This window comes from Clupea harengus, chromosome 15, assembly GCF_900700415.2.
Source record: "Clupea harengus chromosome 15, Ch_v2.0.2, whole genome shotgun sequence".
NCBI classification, from domain to species: domain Eukaryota; kingdom Metazoa; phylum Chordata; class Actinopteri; order Clupeiformes; family Clupeidae; genus Clupea; species Clupea harengus.
The window spans coordinates 7850782-7865733 of record NC_045166.1 but is presented as its reverse complement, the minus strand read 5'-3'; the positions used below and the strand labels follow the sequence as shown (position 1 = coordinate 7865733).

At 43.9% G+C, this 14952-nt stretch overlaps 2 protein-coding genes across 3 annotated transcripts; both read left to right on the top strand.

Moving 5' to 3' along the window:
* The first annotated feature begins 161 nt into the window (after positions 1 to 161).
* Positions 162 to 3992, top strand: allc (allantoicase). The gene is made up of 11 exons (XM_012815735.3): positions 162 to 383; positions 525 to 575; positions 694 to 781; positions 910 to 1029; positions 1306 to 1385; positions 1890 to 2022; positions 2206 to 2361; positions 2647 to 2720; positions 3100 to 3208; positions 3433 to 3560; positions 3722 to 3992. Exons 1-11 carry the CDS (start codon positions 294 to 296, stop codon positions 3902 to 3904), a joined length of 1212 nt encoding a protein of 403 aa, XP_012671189.1. The 5' UTR covers positions 162 to 293; the 3' UTR covers positions 3905 to 3992.
* A 142-nt stretch (positions 3993 to 4134) lies between these two features.
* Positions 4135 to 11997, top strand: LOC105889787 (doublecortin domain-containing protein 2). 2 transcript variants are annotated; one of them, XM_031582040.2, is made up of 11 exons: positions 4135 to 5222; positions 5323 to 5371; positions 5567 to 5643; positions 5982 to 6113; positions 6345 to 6494; positions 6743 to 6791; positions 8720 to 8840; positions 9463 to 9563; positions 9957 to 10043; positions 10595 to 10763; positions 11806 to 11997. In XM_031582040.2, exons 1-10 carry the CDS (start codon positions 4882 to 4884, stop codon positions 10733 to 10735), a joined length of 1248 nt encoding a protein of 415 aa, XP_031437900.1. In that variant the 5' UTR covers positions 4135 to 4881; the 3' UTR covers positions 10736 to 10763; positions 11806 to 11997. The 2 variants fall into 2 exon arrangements, 1 of the variants encoding a protein (XP_031437900.1); XR_006152845.1 differs by lacking the exon at positions 11806 to 11997 and having other exon boundaries at positions 9463 to 9573; positions 10595 to 10732.
* Positions 11998 to 14952: the final 2955 nt, after the last annotated feature.

The following is a 14952-nucleotide window of genomic DNA, read 5'->3' as shown; positions in this document are numbered from 1 at the left end:
TGTTTTGGATTGGAGTAGCTCCACGACTCAATTCACACAATAAATAGTGAGGCTTCGTATTGCACCTTGTCACTTTAACGTGCTAATGTCTCTGAAGTGAACTTTGGTCTGGGTCCCCTTTCAGAACTTTGAGTTTGTAAACAAGACTATCTAGACCTGCACTGTTGTTCAGTACGGACAGAGTAAGTAACCGATTTCTCTGAGGCTGGATTTTATGTTTCGGGGGTCGTGGAGTACTGATCCTTAGATTTTTGCACTGGGCTATTTCATATTCATGTGATATACGGCTTGTCATGGCAACCAGGATAGCACAACAGACATCCTCAGGTCTCCCAGACTTTTTGCAGTTCAACGACCTGGCCAGCGAAGCTGCTGGTGGAAAGGTGAGAAATGAACAGTGCTCATTTTAAATCGAACAGGATGGATGAACAGTACAGTATTGAAATGTTAGTTTCATTAGTATACTGCACTGTTTATGGGTGGTTGTAATAAATGTCTGGCTCAAGTGCAGTCTGTTATCTTAGGTGATATTTGCCACAGATGAATGGTTTGCCCCAGCTCGAAACCTCTTGAAGGTGGAGTATGAAGTTTATCAATTCGTTTTTCACTAAATCAGGTCCAGGTAGCTGGCACTACTTGTCTGATTTACTTTACTGATTTAAAATTTCACCATGACATGGCTGTATTTGGCAGAGAGAGACCCCTGAGTTTGTACTATCTGCATTTACTGAGTTTGGAAAATGGATGGATGGTTGGGAATCGCGGAGAAAGAGAATTCCAGGTAGAGTTATTCATTACCCTGACAAAATGGCCATAAATATTCAGTGTATCTCATGTTGAATGTTGAAATGTTTTGAGTTTTTACAGACTCTCCCGAGATCTCATTTATTTGTTGTCCACCTCTGACAGGGCATGATTGGTGCATCATAGAGCTCGGGGTGCCGGGGGTAGTGCATGGCCTTGACATGGACACGTCGTTCTTCACAGGGAACTACGCCCCCTCCGCCTCCCTGCAGGCTGCTTGTTTGGGTAAGCGCTGAGGCCCCAGTGCCTGCTCTCATGACTCTGCCTCTCTGCCTGCTCTCATGACTCTTGCCTCACTGTTTGCACATGTTTGTGTTCTGGTAGTCCTCTGTCGAAATTCATATTCAAAAATATTCAATATATTCACATCTGCTTTATCCACATTTATAGTTAATAGTTTAATACGTTTTTACATCAATCACACTACCACTCTAATATGCGTGACTGATGGTGGTCATTATAGCGTGGTAGTCTCATTTTCCTGTTTCCCTGTCTATGCAGAGAAGCCGCCTGCTCTGAGTCTGGATGGAGACCGCACTGGCATGGCTGCTTCTGAGGAGCAGTTGAGACTTGCTGCTGAGGTTAGTGTGAGGAAGAGCAGTGGCCCTTGTGGGCGACAGTGGTTCAGGAGGTAGAGGAGTCATTGAGCAATCGGAGGGTTGCTAGTTCGATCCCGACTCATCCTCACCAAGTGTCAAGATGTCCTTGAGCAAGACACTGAACGCCCAACCTTGGCGACTTGGATAGTAGCCGCTGCCATCAGTGTGTGAATGGGTAGATGTCTGAGGCATTCATCTGTAAAGCAATTTGAGAGCTCTATGAGTAGAAAAGCGCTATATAAATGCAGTCAATTTACCCTCTAGCACCCTGACCTAATACTGTTCCTGTGATGCTGTCTTGCAAGTACAGCTCTTCAAACACTGATCTTCACCTGAAAAGAATTAAGAGTAATTCATAGGATCTGACCTTTAAATCAAGGGTTTGGTTTCCAACATGGAATAAAATAGGCAAATACTGTGGTGCACTGGCCAAGCCCTGGTGTTGTTTGACAGCACAGACAGTGATCACCCATTTGTGATTGACAGCTGCACTCTGAGAATTGGGAGGAGCTTGTTCCAGTGACAAAGCTGAAACCAGGATATGCCGACTCCTGTCACAACTACTTCCCTCTAAATTCTTCACGAAGGGTCACGCACGTCAGACTCAACATGTACCCAGGTACCAGGTTGTCTCGTGTGATTTCAATTAATATTATAATACTCTAACTCAGCAGTTATTTACCATCATTACGTAGTTTGGTGATACTGAAAGTGCAAAAGAGTTCAAGACCATGGTGGTCTCCAGAACAATTCTTACTTTTATTCACCCACTTCATGTTTGCGTTTGTGTTTGTGTCTGAAGATGGGGGCATCGCCAGATTGAGAGTGTATGGCGTGGGACAGAGGAACTGGTCGTCTGTGTCGTCTCAAGACGAGGTGGACCTGGTGGCACTGGTCAACGGAGGGGTGTGTCTTGGCTACAGTGATGCCCACTTTGGCCACCCACGCAACATGATTGGTATATTATGCTCTGGAAGTGTTTCAAGCAAAGGGCTAACTGTTAACCCCGCTATCCCCCCCTAACCATCTATCAGTAGCTCTCTGCTCAACCAGCCTTGATCTGCTTTACCTAGTTCCAGATCCCATGAAGGTGTTACAGGTGGGATCTGGGATGGGATCACAGTGTTTATGAAAAAATCTCAACCTTTGTAACTTCACTAGCAGGGGGGTAAAAATGAACTCTGCCCTTATGAAAAAACAACTGGCAGGATTGAGAGCAAAGGGGAATGTTGGTGCCTTACAGGTTTGGGCCGAGCACCCAACATGGGGGATGGATGGGAGACGGCCAGGAGGCTGGACCGACCCGCCGTGCTGAAGGTGAGCAGGCTCTTCATCTTCTTAATATTACTGTGGAACACACTATCTCTCTCTCTCCTGCACTCATTCCCTCTCTCTCTCTCTGTCCTGCACTAATTCACCCTTTATCTCTCTCTCTCTACCCTGCACTTATTCACTCTCCCGCTGTCTCTCTTTCTCTCTCTCACTCACACACATATACCTACAAATCAGGGGTGACTAACTATTCTGTTGATTAGCATCTGGTCTGTCTTTTGATGTACACTAAATGATAGCGGTACCTACAAATCAATAAAGTTTGGATCATTGTGTCTCTGAAACTCTAAAGTCTGTTGACTAACGTGCATGGTCTGTTGATTGAGGAAAGTGATCTGTTAACGTTGAGGTGGCATGTCCACAGATGGATGGGCAGGGCATCCTACAGGTGCCTGGCTCTGAGTGGGCCATCTTTAGGCTGGGCCATCCTGGAGCCATCCACAGCATGGAGATCGACACCAACCACTTCAAAGGTAATGAGCATTCAGTTACAGTCTCAGTGGTAAGAAGAGACATCACCGCCTGCCATGCACTGACAGATCACCCTGACCTTCCATTTGACATTGATTGATGGCCAGTGTTGACACATCCACACACACAAACACATAAGGCCCTACCACTGTATCAGATCCAGTTTCATCCTAAAGCTTAACTAACTAATTAAATCATCCTATGCCTGCATTGTGATTGGCCACAGGTAATTTCCCAGACTCCTGCAGGTTGGAGGTGTGCAGTTTGACACAAGATGAGGAGGAGCGGTGTGTCAGCAGCAGGTGGAGGAGGGAGCCCCCTAGTGGATGGAGAGTGCTCCTGCCTCCACAGAAGGTGAGGAAGGCAACCAGCAGAGACCATAACCCACTAAATGCTCAGTGTCTTGCCACCAAATTGCTAAGTAGCACTTTACAATGCATTCGGTCTTTGTGTTCAGTTCCACTTCAGACGCAGACACTCTGTCTCCACGGTAACCACTGTCTTCTCTCCTGTAGCTCCAGGCCCATCACAGACACGTGTACTCTGGGGAAAACATGGCGCGCTGTGGGACAGTCAGTCATGTGCGCCTGGTCATGGCCCCAGACGGCGGGGTCAGCAGGCTTAGGCTGTGGGGACGAATCACCTCTGACCTCTCTTCCCACTCTGTGACGCCCCCAAAACCCATCTCCAAACTGTGATTCCAGAGTGTGCATATTTGTCTGTGTGCTACAGATGTTTGTAATAGCTAATAACGCCTCATATTCACAAATACAGGCCTTTGAAGTACCCACTGTTGTGTCTGATCTACTAGTTGTATCTTAACTGAACTTTGCATCCTGTAAGATGGAACATTTTCTACTAGTTCAACCACTTTTGCGGTACACAGATGGCCCATTAAAGAAATGAAAGAGTTGTGGAGATGAGAGGTGAGAGAGATATTTGGAGAAAGAGTGCTCTCATGTAAGTACATGAGAGACATGGTGAAGTGTGTGTGAGTAACTGTTGATGAAAGAGTCACATATTGTCCATTGAAATGACTGAAATTAATCCAGTGAAAGAAACAGAAAGAAACTGCTGTTGTAAGAGTTGGTATAATAATATAGGCATAATATAGGCTACTGATCTAATATTAGCAATCTATTTAATATTTAGTATATATACTCTATTTACTCAAATAGTATTTCCTGTAGTATTTTTATAGTACAGTATAGTTTCTTTTTAATAGTATTTTTATTAACTACCATAGTCTTGTGTAACCAGTTATGACTAAAGACGTGCAAATCATCAAAAAACACACTTTTTAATTCTAATGGTTAAATTCGGGAAGAGGTATCAGATTTGTGGTGTACAGAACATAGGTCGACAACGTGTGTAATACACAGGATTAACATACAGTTCATGCTAAATTTGACTCAATGAATATTTTCAAATATTGTAGGCTAGTCTTATCAAGACAGTCATCATGGATTTCCGATCTATCCGTGAAGATGATTGTGACCTCACCCACCCCATGCTCTAACTAGATTCCATGGTGATGCATCAAACGTTCCCTATAACAGGTGAGCCCTGGGTGATGCGCGTGTACCGACATCGGATATCATGCTGCACAAGAACACCACTTGTTTACCCTACACACCTTCGGGTATCAACTGTCAATTAACCAATTTCATAATCCATGACGGGTGATCAGTTTGCTCGTCAAGCAGAGTTATTAGCTTCTTCAAAAATGGCAGGACTCGCAAGAAAGCCCTCCCATCCTCGACTGTCAATTAAGACAGTGTTGGTGTATAGAAACGGCGACGCTTATTTCCCTGGAAAGAGGTTTGTGATCAATCCCCGTCAGCTGGCAACATTTGATAGCTTCCTCAACGCGGCGACCTGCGGGGTCGCTGCCTCTTTTGGTGCTGTTAGGAACCTGTACACCCCGTGTGAGGGTCACCGTGTGTTGAATTTGAGTACTCTACAGCATGGAGAGAAATACGTTGCGGGTGGAACTGAGCGCTTTAAAAGACTTGAGTAAGTCCCTTACAGTTTTTGGGATCTGTCATGAACTGTGACCAATCACTTCTGATGACCTTACTAATTAGCCTTTTTTTGTACTCTTCTATGTATTAAGTTACTATAACATAGCCACGAAGAAACCGCAGCGCAAAACGAGGGCAATGGTGAGTTCAGTCAATTTTACTTCAAATGTGAGACAGATGTGTTAGTATGAAAACGTTGGCATTGCAGTTCTTGATATCGGATGTCCCATGTTTTTGTTATTACAAGATCACCAAAAGAGCCTTTAATATAATTGTCTTGTTCAGTTGAGTTGCTACATTGCTGAATGTCTCTGAGTTCCTCATTGTTTGGATCAGATTCAACCAGTGGTCCATAGCAGAATCAATGTCCCTGCTCGCTGGAAGAGAATCGTGTATGAGTCTTGCACCATCAAGTGAGCACAAATAATCTCTCTCATAAACACTCAGTCACACTGTATAGACCACAACGTATAGCTATACGGTTTATCTGAAGGGCTTGTATAATATAATTACGATATTCATATATGTTATGTATTATAATATTATATACTTACCTAAGAAATTCCTCAAAGTAGGTTAGGAACAGATTAGTTGACCCATTGTAAATTTTGTAATAGATAAGGTTCAACCCTTATACATTTCCTTGTTTTTAATCAGTTAGGCCTACATGTGCTAGTGTTTAGTGAGTGTAGTTTGACTGATAGCAGTGCTCTCATGCTGGCCCTGGTTGTTTGTGTGTTGTGCTCTATAGTGTGTTTACCAACGGAGACATCTTGGTTCCTGCTGCTCGCATTCTCTTCCCAAAGTACACCATCATGAGCTGGGAGCAGGTGCTCGCCATGGTAACAGAGAAAGTGCATTTTCACACAGGAGCTGTGCACAAGTAAGGATGTTGCACAGATGGTCAAGTCTTGACAACAAGTGATGAATAACAGAGCTATTTTTCATTAAAACTGGATTGAGGTGGATCTATAAATACAATTCATTAATAAATGGCACCTTTGGGTTGGTCTAGGTTAATGAAGTTAATCTAAAGTGACAACTCATGGATTAGCTAGTTCAGAATGATATTAGGTTATTATGAGGACATGCTGGATTGTGTACTATTCCTAAGACTGTGCAGGCTGGACGGCACTCCCATAACCAGTTCTAGGCAGCTAGTGAATAACCAGTACTATGTGGCTGTGGGCACGGAACGGTTCCGTCTGCTACCCTACTTCCACTGGGTGCCCTGGAAGAACACCGTGCAAGGGGGCAGTTTGGGGTGAGTTTCCTCAGCAGGCCTTTTCCTCTCAGACCAGCTAGAGTGGTCAGACAGCATAGCCAGGTAGCATGGTCATTACAGAAGGAGGTAATGCATAGACCCTTGAACATTACTTCACACCAGTGTTTTTTGTTGTGATTGTTATTGTTGTTTTTCAAGTTTCCTCCTCATTCCGGTTGCCAAAGTCTCTTCCTTATCCCCTCTCTGTCTCCCTCCCTCTTTTTCTGTCTGTTTGTCTGGGACCACAGTGATTTGCTTCCTCCTGCGCCTAGGAAGGGCAAGACCAATCGAGATTTGGTAAGTTCTCTCAAACAGCATGTAAGAGATAAGTCATATTTCTTAGCAGATATATCGGTCATGAGTCAGATTTCTCATGCAAATATATCAGAGGGACACTTTGGGCCCTAATTTTAAAGGGCTGTGTGTTACGTGTATGATGTAATGATATTCTGCAAATGGCACAACATCAAAGGGAGGAGTCGAGAGGAATTGTTGTTGGCATGTACGCACTCAAAGGCCGCTAGAGTTGGGAAGCCTTTGTGGGACAGGGGTGAAACCGCATATTCATTTGTGGGTGTGCCATTGAATTTGTGTCTTTTGAGCCAATCGTATTAACAGGAATTTTGACATATGCTGTGATGACAAGCCACTTATCATTTGTTTGGTTCAAGTCCAACAGACATAAGTGCATGTTGTGAAAATATCTAAAGTGTTAAATTGTGAAATGATTAAATATGTGTGTGCGGTGTAGAGCTAGTCGTGCCGGGTGTGATCGCTGGGTATGGCTGTAAAAGAGAACATCATACAAATCATTTCTCTCCAGCAACAACTTCTGACCCATGGAGTTGTCCCCACACACTTAATGCCTGGCACAGATTAGGATTGTGTCACCATTGGATTGACATCTGATTGGCATAGTTTTATCTAGATACCCATTATTATGTCTCCTATACAACATAGAGGCTGTTCTAGTGTTGCATTTTCCTGGTGATTGTAGTTAATAACATTGTCAGTATTCATTATAGGCCCATTGACACGCGTGCAGGTACAGGTAACTTGCTCCTGTGGTACTGGGGTTGCTAAGCACTGGTTAGTAATAGTGTGCACCACGTGGAGAGCCCTGCCCGCTGTGTTGAGTGTCCCGCTGCTGTTTGATTACTGTACACTGACTTTTGAAGTTGCTTTCCCAGTCTTCACCAGAGGGGGGCGACATGGATTGTACAATCTCTCCATTTGCCCTACACCAGGTAAACCCATTGGGCCAGAGTGTGCTGTTGCCTCCTGATAGCTGCCGCTTGCCATCTAGCGCCTGTGCTCCCTGAATACCCCTCGGAATTTCAGATTGTTACATTTATGTTCCGAAATACTTTTCTAGCTCTTGTAGAGCACTGTTCTGCTCTTTGGCACAGACTAAAGTCACTATTGTACGTCAGTTTAAAGGAGAGCTGCTTTGACCACTGGTTTGAATACACACAACACAACACTTTTTCCTTCTACATCAATACACATTTATTCAGATCCTTGGCAGATAGCTGGTTGCCTGTCCTCTCCCTTGACAGTGGGTGCTTGTTCATGTGTGATTGTGCGGCTGCTGGAGGCTCATGGCTTCCCTGCAGCAGCATTATGTGATTAGTTTGCTGGCCTACAGATTGATTCTCTGATGGCCAGGTCTTGTCTCGCTCAATGGTGGAGTCTCAGAGGAACATGGCGAACAACTGAGTTCACAAAAGTTCACAAAAATACACACACACACACACTATTACAAGCACACACACACACACACACACACACACACGCACACACACACACACACACACACACACTATGACAAGCACACACATAGACTTTCACAAACACTTCCTTAGTGTTTGCTGTCATTTAGGTTATACGTGGATGTATGTTGAATTATGTTTATAATCATACACATCAGCTTAGTAATCTAGTGGATGCGTTGTCTAATAAATGTGATAATGATGAATCTGATGAACTGATACCAAACACTTGTACATCAGTACAAATATGTTTTGTAATTCAATTCATGAGAAGAGTGAAGAGCAATGAGATTGAATGATTGGTTTTAGAAATGTTCCATATAGTCAATAACATTCAACATAGGTATTCTAGTGAGACTGCCTGTGTGATCGGTCCTTTGTGTGTGCCTGTGTGTGTGTGCGTGTGTGTGTTGTGTCTGTGTGTGTTGTGTCTGTGTGTGTGTGTGTGTGTAGTTTGCAGACCCCAAACTCTATGGAAACTCTCTGTTCTATGCCAAGCCAGACAAGAGGACTCAAGAAGTCTCTAAGCTGAAGACAGGATGCTCTAAAACACAGCCCCAGCTTTCCACAAGAGGTGACACACACCCACACACGCGCACACACACAAACCAACAAGTACACACACTTGCGTCTAGTGAATGCATGCCTACATTCATTCATTCCAGATTAGCCCCAGGCTATTTACGTCTACTGAGTTCAGCATCATCCATAACTATACGATCAACAGAGTCAAGCCTAGGTGCACACATGGCAACAGGACCCCTCACAGCCTAAACCACTGCAGACAGCTGCTGTCTCTGCACATGTAATTGCTGCCTAAACGTTCATTGACACCTTATTGACTTTATGCACCAGAGAATGAGGCTCCTCCGACTCCGGCCATCAGTAATGTGGAGGCCTCCCTGGGCCTTGTTCACTCTGCACCTGGGGGACCTCTGTGGGCCGTGAGTGGTTCTGGGGTTAGAATCTGACTGATGTGAGCGGGCTGATTGATTAGTGACTGATGTGATTGGGCTGATTGATTAGTGTAAGAGCAGAGGTGGCGGTCAGGCTGGGGGTTGGGCACGTAGCTGCAGGAGAAGCTGAGGTGGGAGCGGACGCTGGGCCGCATCTGGTTCCAGGACCGGGCTGGGCTTGTTGGTTGTCTGGGTGGTCCGTTAGTGGCGGAGGGTCTCAGTGTCTGGAATCTTCCACAGGCAGCAGTGTGTTCAGAGCGAAAGACTCGCGCAGAGAGACGTCAGGAGCCGCGGAGGTGCAGGACGACAGACACGTACAGATGGAGCTGCCCATTGATCAGGTGAGGCCAGGTGAGGCCAGCTGTGTGTGTGTGTGTGTGTGTGTGTGTGTGTGTGTGTGTGTGTGTGTGTGTTTTATTCAATTTTGTCTCTAACGTTTGTTATTTCATATGTGTGAATGGATATGTGAAAGCTGTGTATGTTCATGACTTAATGTGATGATGAGAGATGTGGTTTTTAGATGAGTGTGAAGTGAGTATTGGTTTCTGTGTGTGTGTGTGTGGGTGTGTGTAAGGCTACCTTTGTAAGTTTACTTTTGTGAAGTGTTTGTGTGTGTGTGTGTGTGTGTGTGTGTAAGGCTATCTTTGTAAGTTTACTTTTGTGAAGTGTTTATGTGTGTTATGTGTGGGTGATAAGTGTATGTGTTTGTGCGTGTGTGTGTGATGTTTTCTCAGATGGAAGCCAGAGTGGTTGAGGAGGAGCAATGTGAGATGACTGAGCAAACACAGCGTCACAGAAGATCCTACCTACCCAGGTCAAAGGTCAGCCCATCCCTACAAAACACACACATCCTTACACACCTGTATCTGGGCCCAATTTTCAGATGTTGTCAATAGATCAGGAGTGACGAGATGTGTATAATTGTGTTTACACATTAGGGATTTGTGTGTCTGTCATGTTGAAAGTGCCTGTGTTTCTGTGTGCAAACATCTATCACATTCTTCATTTGTTTATTAGTGTGATTAGGGGGCGGCAGTAGTACAGGAGGTAGAGAAGTCGGTTAGTAATCAGAAGGTTGCTAGTACGATTCCCTGTCGAAGTGTCCTTGAGCAAGACACTGAACCCCTAATTGCTCCTGATGTGCAGTGTGCCATCAGTGTAAATGTAAAATGTGTATACTATGTAAGTCGCTTTGGATAAAAGCGTCTGCTAAATGACTAAATGTAAATGTAAATGTAATGATGCACTGCGATGTCTGCCTGACAGAACTGTCTCTTCATCCAGCACACAGTCTCACCTGAGCACCACTGAACACATATTTCCCAGGATGCTCTCTGACATTCTCCACGCTCTCTTGTCACCCTGCACACAGGTGTCTGGGGAGACGGCCTCAAGCGGACGCCTCACGCGTATCCGAGCGCCCAATGAACACCTGTCACTCCCAAGCATAGACTCCACCTACCTGACCTCAGTTCCCAGGATAGATTCCTCTCCTTCAGCACCGTCAGACTGACCTGAGAACAGTGCAGCCCATCTCACAGGTGACATGTCTTTACCCATGTTAGGAGTTTGTCAGTTCCACCCATTGGGGAAATAAATTGCAAAATGACAGAGATTACAGGGGCTTCAATGCACTGAACAACCTGTTTGTAGACACATGCTAACTACTTAAAGTAGGCTTGCCTGTTTGTAGACACATGCTAACTACTTAAAGTAGGCTTACCTGTTTGTTACAAGTTACAAGTTACAAGTCTTTTATTTGTCAGGTGCACAGAATGACACAGGGTCAGACTGGGCACTGAAATTCTTACGACAAGGCGCCGCCCAAACCTACCATAACATAACATCACATAATATAACATAACAAACCATGACGTACACTCTGCACAAGTACTATGAACATAATTTACACATAATAAACATATAAACATATAATAACCTAAATAACCTTACTAAATATACAAGATAAATATACAATACTGTGTGTTAAACATATAACAACCTATACATATAATACTAAATATACATATAGCAGCCTATACATATAATACTAACATATATACATATAACATATAATACACATATAATAAACTATGCTAACCTATTGACCTATACTAACCTACATACAACCCAGTGAGGGAGTTACAGGTAATGCAATTTTCTGATAAGGTATTACTCCTAGTGCAAACAGTAGGTTGGTTTGTAGATACATGCTAACTACTTAAAGTAGGCTTGCCTGTTTGTAGACACATGCTAACTACTTAAAGTAGGCTTGCCTGTTTGTAGACACATGCTAACTGCTTAAAGTAGGCTTACCTGTTTGTAGACACATGCTAACTACTTAAAGTAGGCTTACCTGTTTGTAGACACATGCTAACTACTTAAAGTAGGCTTACCTGTTTGTAGACACATGCTAACTACTTAAAGTAGGCTTGCCTGTTTGTAGACACATGCTAACTACTTAAAGTAGGCTTGCCTGCTGGAGCTTGCCTCTACATTGTGCCAGGATACTACAGTTTGGAACTGAGTGCTTGCTTCAAACAGCGCAGATATTTAATGCTAATCGTGCTTCATCTTTCACAGGGACTGGGTTTCCAGACTCGGTGTCTGAGCATGCAGTGTCAGACCATGTGTGTATTTTAGCATGGACTGTAAATAAAAACATCAGCTCTTTCACCATTTGTTCTCCAAAGTGTGTGTCACGTCCACCCACTTCCAGAGCAACTTGCAGAAGAAAACAGGAACTCGTGTCATCAATAAAAGGGCATTCCGTCAGGGTGTGTTTTGTTATTTCCGTGGAGGAACTACATTTAGAATGCTTTGTTGATCATTTCTTTATAGAGCTCTCCAGTGTTTTTTTTATTGTTCTAAAAAGACATGGAAATGCTGATATACACTAATGCCCGAGATGAGACGGACGGAACAGTCCAGGCAATAGTCCACATCTCAGCACTGGTGATAAATTGACTTGGATACACGTTTGTTTGTTTTGTTTGTTTGTTTGTTTGGAAGAGATGGCGTTAGTAAGACATGACCGTGTGGCAGAGGCAGCGGCCCTTAGTGAACTTGCTGCGTTTAGTTCTATTCCTAGTCCTGCCTTGACACTCATGAACTGCACTGGTTAGCATTTCCACACTTGCAGTTTAACTACTGGGGAGAAAACTGAGCTCCACCTGAAATGGAAGAAGTAAGTAAATTCTATGCAGCATTTTTTGTTTGTTTGTTTATTCATTTGTCCTTGGTGTGTTATATGGAGGAAGCGATGTCATCAACATGCCAGTTATACTGTGAATGACAGAAGTTGCTCTTTGTTAATCTAGAGTATATAAACCATGACATTATGCTATAAATTACTGTACACTCCAATGACGACGCACCATAAACTACCCTGTAATACTATGATAATAAACTCAAATGGAAATAGTATGGAGATCAATAGCCTAATCTCCATAAACAGGGTGGTTCCTGGGTGAGGCGTCACCTAATGAAATAGAGTCAAGGGCATCACCTTTGCAGGGCTCTGTAAACAACCACATAATCTGATCACACCCCCTCTCTCCCACATACACACACTCATGATCGCTCACCCCTCTCTCCCACATACACACACTCACGATCGCTCACCCCTCTCTCCCACATACACACACTCACGATCGCTCACCCCTCTCTCCCACATACACACACTCATGATCGCTCACCCCTCTCTCCCACATACACACACTCACGATCGCTCACCCCTCTCTCCCACATACACACACTCACGATCGCTCACCCCTCTCTCCCACATACACACACTCACGATCGCTCACCCCTCTCTCCCACATACACACACTCATGATCGCTCACCCCTCTCTCCCACATACACACACTCACGATCGCTCACCCCTCTCTCCCACATACATACACTCATGATCGCTCACTCTCCATCTCCCACCCCATCGCACCAACATATTTAGTCTCATACACACCCCCACACACATCCACAACATGTGACACGAGAGTGAGTAGACTGAGGTTAAGCTTGGTCAAGCAGGCCGACACTAACTTGCATGAGAATGAAGTAGGCTTTCTGGTTAGTATAAAAGCATGTGTTTTTTTTATTTTAAATTATTATTATTTTGATTCTTATGCTGGCCGTGTACACTGTCCTATGTCTTTGTAGTGTGAGTGGAAACCCGTCCAGCCATCACACGCTGTCCCCCATCTCACAAACAACAGAAGAGATATAACAACAGCAGACAGCCGGTATAAAGCATATGCCAATGAAACTGTCAGGAACACGCACACACACACACACACACACAGATAATTCCATAAGAAAACCTAAATTTATGATGGCTGCTCATGGTGGTGGTCAGGAAAAGCCTTGAGTGAATTACATCATTCCATCTCAGGCCCTCTCATTCTGCTGGTTTATGAGAAGATATATTTTTATGATCTGATTTATAAGATCCCTGCCCCAGTCTGGGGAACTAGTGTGTGTGTGTGTGTGTGTGTCTCCTCTGTGTGCTTGGATGTGCGTTATATGATCCTCGCAGTACATGTTTTTGTGGATATGTGTTGTATAACGTCATTGCAGTTCTATAGTGTGTGTGTGTGTGTGTGTGTAAAAGCATGACCCTTTCCCACTGCCTGTGTGTGTGTTTGTGTGTGTAAGAGTTATCTGATCCTACTTGGCCACCAAGGTAGCCAGAGGGGCCAAAAATGACCACACTGACCCACCAGCATAGTTTCTCTCTGTGTGTGTGTGTGTGTGTGTGTGTGTGTGTGTGTGTGTGTGTGTGTGTGTGTGGCACTCTGCTGACATCTCATCACTTATCTCTCATAAAACCGTCTCATGACACAGGAGAGGAGATATGTGCAGCCATGTCATAACTCCCTTTCCTTTGAACTCTTTCTGTTCTGCTGTCATTAACTTTCTGACTCACTCTCTCTCTCTCTCTCTCTCTCTCTCTCTCTCTCTCTCTTCCTACACAGCACTGTTTACCCATTTGGTGTGTTTGTGTGTGTGTGTGTGTTTGTGTGTATAAGAGGAAGAGAAAGTGAGATACGGTTATTTGTGATGTTAAATATGACATTCACTTCATTCACATTTTACTTTTAACGCGGCGTAATGGCCTTTTCTCTTTAAAATATAAATGTAAAATAAATAAATAAAAGTATAAATGTAAACCTAATCTTCAGTGAGGACACTCATTAGTGTTGCTTTGTGTCATGAGATTTGATGCTAAATAAAAAAGTGTTAGAATTGCTCAAGCAATCCAGTCCCATTCCAACTCAAACGTTGCCAAATCTCTCACACACCTACTCAAGTACTTTCTCACACTTTCTCAAATCTCTGACTCACACTCACACACACACTCACTCCCCTCCTCACTCCTCTCGTTAAAGTTCACCTTGTTTGTGGAACGGAGAGGACAGGACTGGGGGAGGTGCTTAGACTGGTGTATGTGTGTGTGTGTGTCTTTGCGTGTGTGTGTTGGATAGTGTTGGTGTATGTGTGTGTGAGTAAATGTTTATGAAAATCGTGTGTGCTTTTTTTGGTGTTACTTAGCTTGAAAAAATGCTCATTCACACACACACACACACGAACACACTCACATATTTCTCACCCATACACACACACTCAGACACACACTTGCACATCAAAATGAGCCTCACAACTTATTTGTTATTCCTCTGCACCCAGACAGGCTTCATTTGGTTAACTTAATTTAGTATTAAGGCAAC